The sequence below is a fragment of the Cebus imitator genome, unplaced genomic scaffold, assembly GCF_001604975.1.
Source record: "Cebus imitator isolate Cc_AM_T3 unplaced genomic scaffold, Cebus_imitator-1.0 Scaffold573, whole genome shotgun sequence".
Taxonomy (NCBI): domain Eukaryota; kingdom Metazoa; phylum Chordata; class Mammalia; order Primates; family Cebidae; genus Cebus; species Cebus imitator.
The window spans coordinates 157,764-172,046 of NW_016107888.1; the positions used below are offsets into that span (position 1 = coordinate 157,764).

The 14,283-nt window shown below is 51.8% G+C and overlaps 1 protein-coding gene across 9 annotated transcripts in view; it reads right to left on the reverse strand.

Moving 5' to 3' along the window:
• ETV4 (ETS variant transcription factor 4) overlaps positions 1 to 11,431 on the reverse strand; it is a 19,188-nt gene extending 7,757 nt beyond the window's left edge. For 5 of the 9 annotated variants that reach the window (XM_037734120.1, XM_037734114.1, XM_017516125.2 and 2 more), the window contains exons 1-5: positions 10,884 to 10,971; positions 10,573 to 10,683; positions 10,291 to 10,384; positions 9,981 to 10,028; positions 1,303 to 1,356 (exon numbers count right to left, since the gene is read on the reverse strand). In XM_037734120.1, coding sequence (XP_037590048.1) covers positions 1,303 to 1,356; positions 9,981 to 10,028; positions 10,291 to 10,384; positions 10,573 to 10,632 — 256 coding nt within the window. In that variant the 5' untranslated portion in view covers positions 10,633 to 10,683; positions 10,884 to 10,971. The other 4 variants (XM_037734115.1, XM_037734117.1, XM_037734118.1 and 1 more) reach the window with 4 other exon arrangements.
• Positions 11,432 to 14,283: the final 2,852 nt, after the last annotated feature.

Genomic DNA, 14,283 nt, shown 5'->3' on the forward strand with positions numbered 1-14,283 from the left:
AAAAAAAAAAAAAAAAAAAAAAAAAAAATTAATGCAACCCCAGGCCCCAGAAAACACTTTCATAGGAGTGAGCACCTCCAACCTAGGGCCTGTAGTTTTCCTGAGTGTCCTGGAAAATTCCAGGGGTGCAACATGTTTTCTTATTTGAGGATATAAAGAATCTTCCTTTTCTGGTTGAGGTTGGATATTGGCCCACTTGAATGTCAGCTGAATAACATTATCTGTGAAGAATATTGGCCTTTCCTGTGGCCCCTGCTGGGTTCCCAAACTCTAGCCACGAGGCTGAGCAGCAAAGAATTGGTTCCACGCCAGTGTCAATAAGATTCAGTTTTAACTGCAGTCCAGTCAAATGCCCTGTTTGTAATTAACTATTCTCTGCTGTTTTAGATTTTTTGTGCCCTGTTCTGTTTCACTGGTGTAGACAATTGACAGCAAAGTATCTGACATTAAAGTGGGCTTTCTTTTTTTTTCGTTTGTTTTGAGATGGGGTGTCTCTCTGCTGCCCAGGCTGGAGTGCAGTAGCGCAGTCTCGGCTCATGGCAACCTCCGCCTCCCAGGTTCAAGCAATTCTCCTGCCTCAGCCTCCTGACTAGCTGGGATTACAGGCGCACGCCACCATGCCCAGCTAATTTTTGTATTTTTAGTAGAGATGGAGTTTTGCCATGTTGGTCAGGCTGGTCTCAAACTCCTAACCTTGTGGTCTACCTGCCTTGGCCTCCCAAAGTGCTGGGATTACAGGTGTGAGCCACTGTGCCCGGCCTAAAGCAGGGTTTCTCAACAGTGGCACTATTGACAGGTGGGCCAGATAGTGTTTTATGAACATATTGTGGGGAGCTGTCCTGAGCTTCATACGGTGCTTTCGGTGGTATCCCTGACTCTACTCACTAGATGCCAATAGCACCCCACCCTCGATTGTGACAACCAAAAATGTCTATAGATATGACCAAATGTCTCCTGGGGAGCAAAATCGTCCCCAGTTACATGAAAGCGACTTAGAACACTAGAACTGGACTCTGCTGAACTGGCCCAGGCCCCTCAGTTCAGATCTAAGGCAGTGGAGGACCAAACAGATAGTGTCTGCTGGAGGGTCACACAGCAAGAACACAGCAGCCCCGGATTTCAGCCAAGGTTTTCATTCCAGTTACTGCCTTGGTCTTTGAGATCAAACCCAAGAATGGGGAGCCCTGACCTTCACCCCCACTGTTTTCAGGAGAGAACAGCTGATCTGTGATTCTCTATCCTATGACTCACTTCCTGCCACCCCCAACTCCTTGCACCCTCTCCCCAGGGACCTCTACTCACGGTTTTCTGAATGGAAATCAGGAACAAACTGCTCATCACTGTCTGGTACCTGAGCTGCAGAGAGAGATCAGAGGTGAGTTTGGGGTGGGGCCCTGGTGGGCTCCTGGGAGGCTCCATTATTGCAGCTCTGCAGATTAGCAACAGTCAAGAAAGGACCAACAGCCTTTAGACCGGGGTGTCCACATTTTAAGAATTGTCTTGGGCCACACATAAAATACACAAATACACTAACACTAACGATATCTGATGAACTTTAAAAAAAAATCACAAACAAATCTTATAATGTTTTAAGAAAGTTTATGAGGAATTAGTGTTGGGCCTGGGCTGCATGTGGCCTGCAGGCCCACGGGTTGGACAAGCTTGCTTAAAATTAAAGGTAGCGACACCCTAGGTCCTAGTGCCCTCTAGCTCTGGGCTCCACTAAGACTCAGGAGGGAAGACTGTTCCCAGAACCTGTAGAAGCAGATTCCAGTCTTTCTTTTTCTAGATGCTTTGTCTTTACTCCATTTTTCTGAAGTGGAACAGACTTGCCTGTCAAAATTTACAAAACTCCCTCAAAGCTCACAGCAGTCATATCTGGGATGGGCAGACAGTGGGATCCTGTGGATTTAAAATCACACAGGAGGTGGGCGGGTGCTGTGGCTCACGCCTATAATCCCAGCACTTTGGGAGGCCGAAGCAGGTGGATCACCTGAGGTCCAGAGTTAGAGACCAGCCTGGCCAAACTGGCAAAACCCTGCCTCTGCTGAAAATACAAAAATTAGCTGGGCGTGGTGGCAGGCATATATAATCCCAGCTACTCAGGAGGCTGAGACAGGAGAATCACATGAACTCAGGAGGTGGAAGTTGCAATGAGCTGAGATGGCGCCAATGCACTCCAGCCTGGGCAACGGGAGTGAAACTCTTTCTCAAAAGAAAAATTAAATAAAATAAATAAAATCACATGGGGGGTGGCTGGGTGCAGTGGCTCACACCTGTAATCCCAGCACTTTGGGAGGCTGAGGCAGGAGAATCACTTGAACCTGGGAGGTGGAGGTTGCAGTGAGCCGAGATTATGTCACTGCCACTCCAACAAAGTAAGACTGTGTCTAAAAATAATTAAAAATAACAGGCCGGGCGCGGTGGCTCATGCTTGTAATCCCAGCACTTTGGGAGGCCGAGGCGGGTGGATCACAAGGTCAAGAGATCGAGACCATCCTGGTCAACATGGTGAAACCCCGTCTCTACTAAAAATACAAAAAATTAGCTGGGCATGGTGGCACATGCCTGTAATCCCAGCTACTCAGGAGGTTGAGGCAGGAGAATTGCCTGAACCCAGGAGGCGGAGGTTGCAGTGAGCTGATACCATGCCACTGCACTCCAGCCTGGGTGACAGAGCGAGACTCCATCTCAAAAATATAAAATAAAACAAAATAGAAAAGGAGGATGACAGTGGGAGAGCAGGAGGCTGGCGACTGGGACCACTGCAGAAGGCAAAGGACACTGGCTGAGCACCTAGGTGCCTCATCCCTTTAATATGCAGCTAAGGGGAGGGATTCCCAAGGTTGGAGGTCTGAGGAGCTCTCCCAGGATGCCAGAATGGGTGGAGCTAGGTTTGGGAATAGGCAGGAAAACTGAAATACAGCAGCAGCTCATCCAAGGCTTCTAACCGGGACAGCAAACTCTGATTTCTAGTTCTTATCCTGGCCTCCCCAGAGGGGAGCTTCCCAGGTGGCTATACAGCTAAGTGTCTCCCTTGATCCCAGTCTTTGCCCACTTTTGCCCCTCTCTCAAAAATAAAGGGATCACATCAGGAAGTGTAGACATCAAGAACTTCCTGACATTCCAGAGAGTGGGTCTAGGTGATGCGGTGGAACCTGTAGCCTGATGAGGCTGGACTCTCCTTCCCTGGAGACTGCTCTCAGATTGGACAATGGGGAAACTGATAAAATGCCCAGAGAGGTCAGAATGGCTGGTGAGGGGGGTAGGATGGCTAGAGAAAACCTCCACAGGCCCGGCCTACACAAATACACATCCCATCCCTTCTGCTTCCCTCTAGGCTAAGGTTGCATCGTTTCTTACTTGGATTTCAGCCACAGCCTCTTATTAGAATACCCTACTCTTACCTCCTATAGTCCCTTGCTCTCCACCTAGCTGCCAAGGTGACCTTTTTACAACAAAAACGGAATCATTTCTCTCTTATTTAAAGCATGGAATCCAAATGCTTGCCCTTGGCCTCCAAGGCTCTGCATGACTTGGTCTTGCCCACCTCTGACTTGCCTCTCCCTGCCTGGGTCTGCAGCACTCTGGTCTCCTTTCCAGCTTCAAACCTGCTGAGCTTGTTCCTTCTTCCTCAGATACTTTCCTGCCTTCCTCTTTTTTTCCTGGCCATCAGAGTCTCAGCTCACTTTGACATCTCTGCAGAGGCCTTCTCTGACCACCTCTAAACCAGGGTGGTTCCTCCTGGCTCTCTATTGAGCCTCTGTTTTGTTTTCTACCTGGCACATACTGCCACCTGAACTTATTAATTTATGTTTACCCGTTTATTATCTATCTATCTATCTATCTATCTATCTATCTATCTATCTATCTATCAAACAATCATCTATCTCCTCCACCAGGAAGTTAAGCTCTATGAGGGCAAGAGATTTATCTCTTGTCATCTGATTCCCCAACACCCAGCACAGGTCAGAGTAGGCAGCACGTTAGAGAGACACTCGCTGCATTATTTCTTGACTGTGTGAATAAACAGGCAATAACCGTTTGTCCTCAGGCTGGGAGGAGTCAGTACTGTGGGCCTGGGGACATGCACTGAAGAGATCCTGACCATCCTAGCCCTTCCCTGGAGGCTCCCCCTCTCCACACACAAGGCAACACTAGAGAGGGGCAGGTCCTCTCTAGGAAAGCACATCTCCCAGGGGATACTTTAGGTTGTGATACGTCGCTTGGCAAGGATATTCTTCAACAACTTGCTTTAAATATTGGAGATGTCAAGTGTTTATAAACATAGGCTTGTATTAATAGATAGTTGATTTCTTGACAGAAGGATTAGGGAGAGGGAGTTTAAGAATTGGGAGCCACCAGCAGCTAGAGGAGAAGTGAGGACAAGTCAACATAATAACACTTTGGCCTAAAGTGCCCAAAGAAATCAATGAGACCTGAAATCCAGTGGCAAGAACAAACAGAAACACACAGGTGGCATACATCTTTTCAGGAACACAAACATGGCAAAAAGTCAGCCATTCCCAAACTGGCCTGATTCAGGAGTCACCAGAGCATAGTTAAAAACACGATTCCGGCAGGGCATGGTGGCTCAAGCCTGTAATCACAACATTTTGGGAAGCCAAGGCAGGCAGATCATCTGAGGTCTGGAGTTCCTGGCCAACATGCCAAAACTGCATCTCTACTAAAAATATAAAAATTAGCCAGGCAAGGTGGCACATGCCTGTAATCCCAGCTACTTGGGAGGCTGAGGTAGGAGAATCACTTGAACCTGGGAGGCAGAGGTTGCAATGAGCCGAGATCACGCCACTGCACTCCAGCCTGGGCAACAGAGTGAGACCCTGTCTCAAAAAATAATAATAGGGCTGGGCACGGTGTCTCATGCCTGTAATCCCAGCACTTTAGGAGGCCGAGGTGGGTGGATCACAAGGTCAGGAGATGGAGACCATCCTGGCCAACATGATGAAACCCCATCTCTACTTAAAAATACAAAAAATTAGCTGGGCATGGTGGCACATGCTTGTAATCCCAGCTACTAGGGAGGCTGAGGTAGGAGAATCACTTGAACCCAGGGGGCGGAGGTTTCAGTGAGCTGAGATCACACCATTGCACTTCCAGCCTGGGCAACAAGAGCGAAACTCCATCTTAAAATAAATAAATAAACAAATAAATAAAATAAAATAAAAACATGATTCCCAATCCTTTCCTGGGAGAGTTCCATTCCATAGGACTGAGGTGGGACCCAGCCATCTGCATTTTAAAATCTATTTATTGGTAGGGCACAGTGGCTCAAACCTGTAATCAAAGCACTTTGGGAAGGCCGACTCCTGTGGATCACCTGAGGTCAGGAGTTCAAGACCAGCCTGGCCAACATGGTGAAAACCCATCTCTATTAAAAAAAAAAAAATACAAAAATTAGCCAGGCATGGTGGCAGGCACCTGTAATCCCAGCTACTCAGGAGGCTGAGGCAGGAAAATTGCTTGAACCCAGGAGGCAGAGGTTTCAGTGAGCCTAGATCGTGCCATTGCACTCAAGCCTGGGCGACAGAGCCAGACTCTGTCTCAAAAAAAAAAAAAAAATCTGTCTATTATGAGAAAGTCTCCTCTGTCACTCAGGCTGGAGTGCAGTGGCACAATCACAGCTCACTGCAGCCTCGAGGTTCTGGGCTCAAGTAATCCTCCCACTTCAGCCACCACAACCTTAAAAATAGGCACATTTGGACAGAGGGTAGGAGGCCAAATCTGACCACCTGCCCAGGGATGCAAAGCCCAGGCTCATTCCCGCTGTGCCCTCTGGTCCACTCAGAGGCAACATCCCCCAAGGCGGCAGGAAGTGAGGGTGACTGGAGCAGAGTGACCAACATTTCCCTCCTTCCTACTAGGCAAGAAAGGTCCCAAGGGAAAGGGTGGTGCAGAACTCAGGGGTGGCTGACGCACTCCGGGGGGCCCCCCCCGGCTTCATGAACTGCCACTTTCCATTGAGGTAATGGGCTGGGGGTATCTCCTGCTGGCGTCACTGGCGCTGGAGAGCAGAGAGCCCTTGGCATCATCCTGCCTTTCTTCCTGCCTCGTGCCTGACAGTTTAACCAGAGACCCCCGCAGCCCAGCAGTCCAGGAGGAGGCCTCCTCAAGCACACAGACCACACCTCAAAAGAGGTGGCGCCATCCTCTTCCCAGAGCCAGGAGAAATCTGTCCTTGCTCGGCTCCTCCCCCAAACACTGGCCTTCTCCCAAAGGGGGTAGGCCAGTGCCCTCAGTCATCCAGAGACTGTCAACAGGATAGAAATAGGAACAGCGAGCCTCGCGTTCCTGGAGAGCAGGAGAATTTTTAATTACCATGTTTGGTCTTGAGTGTACACCACTCTATTTATTTGTTAACTTGGCTGAGTTTTGGCTGCCATGACACCGTGTGCCAGAGTCTGTCCCCAGCTCCATCCTGGCACTAAGATGGAGTTTATCTGTCTGAGGACGAGGCAGATGACTACGGAGGGGGTGGGAAAAGTGCCAAGACAGCAGAATGCCTAGAGAGAGAGAATTTTAGGGACTCTCCTGTCAAAATGGGGGTCGGTTAAAAAAAGAGGAGGGGTTCTGGGGCCTCCCAAACTGGATTCTGGAAGAACTGGGAGGTTAACACAGAGACAAACTGAAGCCTACCATACGTTAGACACCCACACCACATATACCCCGTCGCCCTCTGCCCAGGGTCCAGTTGTAGTGTGAAGGGGATAGACGCATTCTCCAGAGCTTCTGCTCCATTGTGTCACTGCTGTCCCTTACCCTGCCCCCACCCTGGCAGCCTCTGTACTGGAAGGAACCAGTTGTCTAGTTGTGGAGGGGACATATTTGTCCCCAGCAGTCTTCTGGAAGGGGAAGAGACAGAAAGAGGGAGAAGGAGGCATTGTAGCTGGTAAAGACTCGGGAGGGGATTTCTCTCCCCACAGACATGCTGAAGCACCAGTGTACACGCACATGGACACGCATTCAGGGATGCACACACCCTAATTCCTTTCACTTCACTCTTGCGGCAGCGCGACAGCACAGGGTGAAATGTGCCCTCCATGCATGCCCTCTATGCACACCTCCGCACATGGGATCTTTTTTTGGAGCTACAAATATGATTGGGAAAGCCAAAGGGCAAGGGGATTGGAGCCCTTGGAAGAGGGTTGGGGAGTAGTGATTCCAGTGAAAAAGGGAGTGCAGATTGATCCCTTTGAGAATCTGATAAAAGCTACGGGTCATTCTCTTCCTAAAAAAATCCATACACCTTTGTGTATGGTGCACTTCCAGCAATTTTACACGCAGTATCAGGGAGATCAAGGGTCCCTGCAACCCATCCCCAGGGCTCTGGCAACCCACAGACCCCAGCCTCACACAAAGAAGTCATGGCCTAGAGTCAATGGCCCTTACTACCAAATAGACAACGAAGTCATTGTCCCCAAGGTTTCAGGGCTCCTGACAAGCCTGGAAAGGAACCTTCACCAGCAACCAGCACAGCTTTTATCATAGCCAGATACATTTTGGGCTCAGCCTGCCTGAGCCTGGGTCTCACTGTAACAGCCTGATTCTTTCCCCAACATCTCAACAGACCCCAGGCACCCCCAAATCAGACACGCCCTCCTAGCCTCACATCATTCCCCTCTGTCTACAAAAACTCAACCTCAAATAAAGTGAGCTGCCTCCATAAAGCCCTACTTACACTCACCCTTCAACGCCCGGACACAGGACAGCGAACCGGCAACCACATCGGAATCTCCCTATACCTGCCCAGCTCCAACCTGTACATCCTCCAAATGCTAAGTCTTTGCAGCCCCCCCACACTAGACCCCCTTGCTGCTTCTCTCCAAATTGGGGCTTTGGAAGAAACCAAGCTGAGAGAGGGAGGTTGGGCTCTGGTCCCCCATTCCTCCTAATGCGTCCCACCACTGGCAAGTTTCCAAAGGAGCTAGTCCCTCCCTGCCACCCCAAAGCTCCCCATGGGTTGCCGGGGTCACTGACCTGGTGGGAAGAGGCAGGAGAGGAGGTTGGGGTGGTGCTGGGATGGCGCAGGGGGACAGGGCCCCGGCAGCTGCATCTGTCTCCGCAGAGAAAGTGAGAAGAAGCGATCGGCCTCAGCATCCCCCCCTCAGGCCTGGCCATCCATCGCCAGCTGGGAACCTGAGCTGCTCCCTCAGAAGGAAGGAGAGGGAACCAAGGAGATCCCAGCGCCCACCCCCCCTCCTCCTTGCAATCCCCACCCCCACCTCCCCACCCACTGGATTTAAATGTACAGGGCAGCAGCCTGTAACTAACACACACACACACACACACACACACACACTTTTTTTCTCACACACACACATTTTTTCTCACACACACACACTCACACACTTGCTGTCACAGTGACACTGACACAGACAGACATGCGTACCCTCTCCAGACCCCCGGCCAAGGGATAGAGAGATGAGAGCTTTCTCCTCCCCCTCCCATCTCAAACCCGGGCACAGATGGACCAGCGCTGCCAAAATGCCAACCTCAGCCCACCCCTAGCTCACAGCCCCAGGAGCTGCCCACTGTGGGGACTCTCAGCTGACAGGCAAGGAATGAAGCCGGTGAGCCAGAGAGAAATCAGGCGCTGGGAAAGGAAGTCTTTGAGAGCCCATGGAAACTGACACCTCTGCGCTCAGCTTTAGCCCAGCTCCGGAACCTCGGGAGGAGGATGCGGAGATGGGGCAAAGCTCTGCCTGTAAATTGGAGCTGGGCACGCAGGACTTGCAAGGTCGGGAAGACGCACACAATACCCCCAGATCCCTCCAGCACTCACACTGCCATTCAGCCATTAATTCCACAAAATGTCTTGAGTGCTTGCTCTATGCTAAATAGTCATTCTGTCGACATATATTTTTGTAGAATACCGTAGTGGGCAAGACAGACCTAGTCTTACTCCAAGGATCTAGTCAGGAGTCATTTTCCTTTTACTCTAAGCTTCTACGGAGAGTTCCAGGGCAGTTGGATTTGAGCTTTAAAAAAATTACCAAAGAAAGATGCCAGGGTGGAGGGATGAGGAGACCCTAAGGAAAAGACCTCAAAAAGGAGTTCTTAGTGTTTTGGCTTCTTCATTTTCATAGCGTTAAAATAAAGGAACCCTAAGATGGGGCTACTAACCCTTTGCTCTCAGAGGCTGTCTAAACCACCATTTTCCCTCCCACCTGCAGCCCCACCAGCGACACCCTCAGGCCCCACCAAAATGCACGGATGAATCCAACCAGGAAACCTCTCAAACACACCACTTCCCCATCAGGCCTAGCCACGGACCCCACCCCAGCCAGCTCTCAGCTGACTCCCCAGCACACAGGAAGGGGAATTTGCCTGGGGGCGGAGGTATTCAAGTGGGATGGAGGAGGGAGGTACACTTGCTATTAGAATTACAATCAAGGCTATTTGGGGAGGGAGCCCAGGGCCCTGGGTGCTGAAGGACTGCCGAAAAGAATTATTTAAACTTTTGTTGTGCGTTTGGCTTGGACAGTAAATTGTTTGGTGCTAGGATTGGGAAGAAGAGAAACTCACGGGATAAGAATCAATGCTTTGGCAACTCCGAAGGATAGGTGACCAATTAATTGTTCCTCCCCCCCACAATGACACCCCAACACGCACCTTGGCCTGGTGGCTTCTGCAAAACAAACTTTGCAAATGAAAATTTCAACCAGGAAAATGGGCCTGGGGCCAAGTTCCATTCAAATAAGCAAATACCCCACACAATGGTCTGATTCATCCTCAAGCCTAGTTACACAAGCCTGGCTCAGGATAGAGAAAATAAATATCAATATAAGTGTCCACACCGGGCTCTGGGGTGAGTAGAGTGGCAAGGAACCTGGGGAGAGAGGGCCTTGGAGGCAGGGAAGGGAGAGGAGAAGTGTAGGGCTAGGGTGGAGTAACAGGGGCTACAGGGGGTGTTCCCCTCTCCAGACCCCCAGAATAGAAAAGGTCACAAAACTACTCACCTTCAGCGAGCCACGTCTCCTGGAAGTGACTTAGATCCTGGAAGAGATCTGAGGGGTAAATAGTGGAATTGGAGGTGAGGTGGAGGGGACGGTAAGAAAGAAAGAACCCTAGCAAGCCCCGGTGAACCGCCCCCCGCGCCCCGCCTTGTGAGTAGGGACCAAGAATAATGACCAGGTTCCCTTGGAGGGCGAGTTTTTTGGGGAAACAGGCGGGGGGTTCCAGGATCGGCCGGTGTGTGTGTGTGTGTGTGTGTGTGTGTGTGTGTATGTGTGTGTAGGACGGTCGCGGTTTGTGTCTTTTGCTCTTTACCTTCGGAGTCGGAGGGAGGCAGGGAGCCCGGGTCCATGAGCTTCCCCTGCGGGACCATCAGCGTTTCACGCAGGCTCCCATTTCCGGGCGATTTCTGAGAGAAGGGGAGAATGCCCCCAAGTCACCCCGAGGCGCCTAGTCTGGGGGACGAGGTTGGGGTCCCCGGGTGGCTCAGGGGCGGGGCAGCCCAGGACTCCTCTGGGACGGCGGGGAGGAGGGCTGTGGTGAGAGTAGGGGCTGGGTGCGGGGCGGGGCGGGCGTGGAGGCCGGCGCGGCGCTCACGCTGCTGAAGGTGTAGGGCACTTGCTGGTCCAAGTATCCGCCTTTCATCCTCCGCTCCATCCGGCCGCTCCCTCCGGCCGCAAGGCCGGGGCCCCTAGCGGGGGCCGAGACCTGGGGGGGAGGGGACTGCGTTCGCACACCGTCCAGGGAGGGCTGCGATGGCGGGGAGGGGTGGCGGGAGGGGGCAGTCCCGAGGCTCTGAGTCCGACAGCGAAACTTCTCCGACTCACTGGGGCGATGGGGAGGTTTCCGCCTGCCAGGCCGAGCGCCACCACCACTCCCCTCCCGCCAAAGGCCAAAGGAGGTCCCACCTGCTCCTGGGAGCCGGGCTCGCCGTTTCTGCTTTCTGGAGCCCTGCTCTACCCGGGCCCGGTTACATAAGACGTGTGTGTGTGTGTGTGTGTGTGTGCGCGCGCGTGTGTGTGTGTGTGCGTGTGTGTGTGTGCGCGCGCGCGCACGAGCACGGAGGAGCAGGAGAGGCGCACACCATCGCATGCCCACAACTCCCGCGCCCCCTCCAACCCCGAATCCCAGCGCCTCCCACCCCCGCCCTGGAATCTGCGGAGGCGGGCGGTGAGAGTAAGTGTGGTGTGCGTGGGAGGCGAGGCGGGGAATCGCAGACACTCTCCCTCCCTCTCCCTCCCGCAGCCTCACCTGAGGCCGGGGCGTCTGGGCTGGAGCCGTGAAGGGTTCCGAGCATGCCCTGGGGCCAGCACCGAGTGCCGCGGGGCTAGGCCGGAGCAAGGCGGCCCCTGCCTCGGGTCCCCAGCGCACCGACTTGTTTTTCGGGCGCCGCAGACAGTTGTGAGTCCGGGGGAGCAGCTGATTGGTGCATTTCCTTTGCTCGGCCTCGGCTCTCTCTCCCCCAACCCGGTTCCCTTTGTTTCATTGACTTTTGTGAATGGAACCCCGGGGCTGGGCACGCCCGCCAATCCGGAGAGTCGCCCGGCCTAGCCAGGGGGCGGAGTTTCCCAGCCGCGGGGGCCAATCAGAATGTAGGGGTTGGCTCCCGGCTTCATTCACTGCGCCAGCTCCCATTCATAAAAAATAAACTCCCGGCCGGAGTTCATTCATAAGAACCGAGAGAAAAGGAGAGAAGCCGAGGAGCCAGCGGCTTCTCCACGGTCTCCGCCACGACCTTGGGTCTGAGGCGCCGCGAACTCCTCCGGCTGGCGTCTGCACACGTCCCTGCATCTGCGTGTACATGTTTGTGTGCGCCCAGGGGGGAGGCGACAGGGCTTGTGTGCCCAGAGGAACAATAATAACTAGCATTTATGAAGCGCTCCGCTTCCACGTGCTCATTTCGTTCCCATAAACCGACGAATTGGATAGTTTGTATCTTACAGATACTAAAAATGAAAGCTCAGAAAGAGATGGTAACTCGCTTGAGGTAACTCAGCTAGTCAGCACTTCAGGGATTTAGTACCTCACACTCTCCTGTAGAGCCCTCTGAAGCCATGATTAAATGAGTTAAGCTATGTGACAGCTGATACATAGCAGGTGATCAATAAATGTAAACTGGCACAGAATCCAGGCTTGTCCTCAAAGGCCTGTTCTCTGCAGATCTGTTTTGTGACCCACTTTCTATTGATTGCAGCAGAAACTAGAGGCCTCAGGGTAGATGATTTCTGAAAGTGTAGCTCCCTCTCAGCCATCTTCCCTCTTAACTGACAGCAGCAAAAGGAGCAGGAGCAAAAACCCCAAAGGCTCTGATGATCTGGGGGCAGGATGGTTTTCAGTTTTGGCTCAGAAGCTGGTTGAAGTTTCTGTCATCTCATCCATTCACCACTTCTTTCAATAAACATTTATTGTGTCAGATACAGTGCTAGGTGCCAGGCAAGCAGCTATGAACAAGACAGACATCTGAGGGGAGCTGGGCTATTTGGCCTGTGGCCATAGGGCACACAGGACATGAATCCTCAAAAGCCTTTTTTCTGAGACAATTCTCTGTCTCTTCAGTCTATGTACTCCTTTGAGGACAGCCTGATTTTGGGTCCTGCCTGTTTGTGATAAACACAAAATAATGTTCAAACACCAGGCCAGTAGCAGTAGCTTCCCAAATTCATCTAACTTAACACCCACCACTTTACAGATGAGGCAGTGGAGTTTCAGAGAAGGAAATGACACATATAAGCATCTTTGTGCCTATCTGGCCAGAACTGGGGCTAAAACAAAAAATTGCTGTTTAGGGCTCATTCCATGAGATCAGCTTGGGCAAATGAAAATAAACTTCCCTTTCTTCTCTGCCGTAATATTCTTTTTTTTTTTTTTAGACGAAGTTTTAGTCTTTTGATCTCAGCTCACTGCAACCTCCCCCTCCCGGGTTCAAGCAATTCTCCTGCCTCAGCATCCCGGGTAGCCACTACGCCCAGCTAATTTTGTATTTTTCAGTAGAGACAGAGTTTTTCCATGTTGGTCAGGCTGGTCTCGAACTCTGAACCTCAGATGATCCGCCCCTCCTCAGCCTCCCACAGTGCTGGGATTACAGGCACGAGCCACTGTGCCCACCTCTGCTGTAATATTCTATAAGGCTCATATCTATTGTCCCTTTCCTCCAGGAAGCCTTCCATGATAGCCTGAATCAGTTCCTTTAGCCCCACACAACATTCTTGACTATATCTCTGGCATGGATATTTTTTACTCTGCCTCATGATATAGACAACCTTATGTACGGAGAGCTCTCCAGAGCTCATTTGCCTCTGTAAGTCCTCCTCAGCCTGTTTTCATGCTTATGAGGGTGGCATGAAATGCTTGTGTAGCGAATAGGTACAATACAGACCAAACTAATTGAGCTTAGCAGGAATCCTGCCCAAGGAAGAAGAGACAAGCCCAAGCAAATCCCAGCTTTGCGCTGGATGGAACCAGTTTAGAGAAGAGCGTGAGTTCTGGCCAAGAGAAGTGGGGAGGAGGACAGGGTTCTTCCTGAAGGCAGCTCCGATGTGGTCTCCATGACAATGAAGAAGAGTCCAGTGGGTCTTTAAGTTGGTACTGGGCACTTCGGTGGCGTGGGGCCTGTCTAGGGGTTCCAGTGTCCCTCCAGCTCTGAGTTTTTGTTTGTTTTGTTTTGCTTTTGACAGAGTTTCACTCTTGTTGCTCAGGCTGGAATGCAGTGGCTCCATCTCGGCTCACTGCAATCTCCACCTCCCATGTTCAAGCAATTCTCCTGCCTCAGCCTCCCAAGTAGCTGGGATTACAAGTGCCTGCCACCAGCCCTGGCTAATTTTTTGTATGTTTAGTAGAGACGGGGTTTCACTATGTTGGTCAGCCCGGTCTTGAACTCCTGACCTCAGGTGATCCACCTGCCTTGGCCCCCAAAGTGCTGGGTTTACAGGCGTGAGACACTGCGCCCGGCCTTTTTTGTGTTTTTTTGAGAAACAAGAGGGTCTCCCTGTGTTACCCAGGTTGGAGTGCAGTGGTGCCATCATAGTTCACTGTAGCCTCGAACTCTTGGCTTCAAGCAATCCTCCCACCTCAGCCTCCCAAGCAGCTGGGACTACAGGCATGCACTATCATGCCTGGCTAGTGTGTGTGTGTGTGTGTGTGTGTGTGTGTGTGTGTGTCTGTTGTGGTTTTTATAGAGACAGGGTCTCACTATGTTGCCTAGGCTGCTGGTTCTGAGTTCTTATATTCTGGAGGGCCCCTGTCTCCCTGGTGAGTAAGTGCCCCTGCCCCATTCCCAATCCTCCCCAGCCCTGGCAGAGGCCGAGGAGC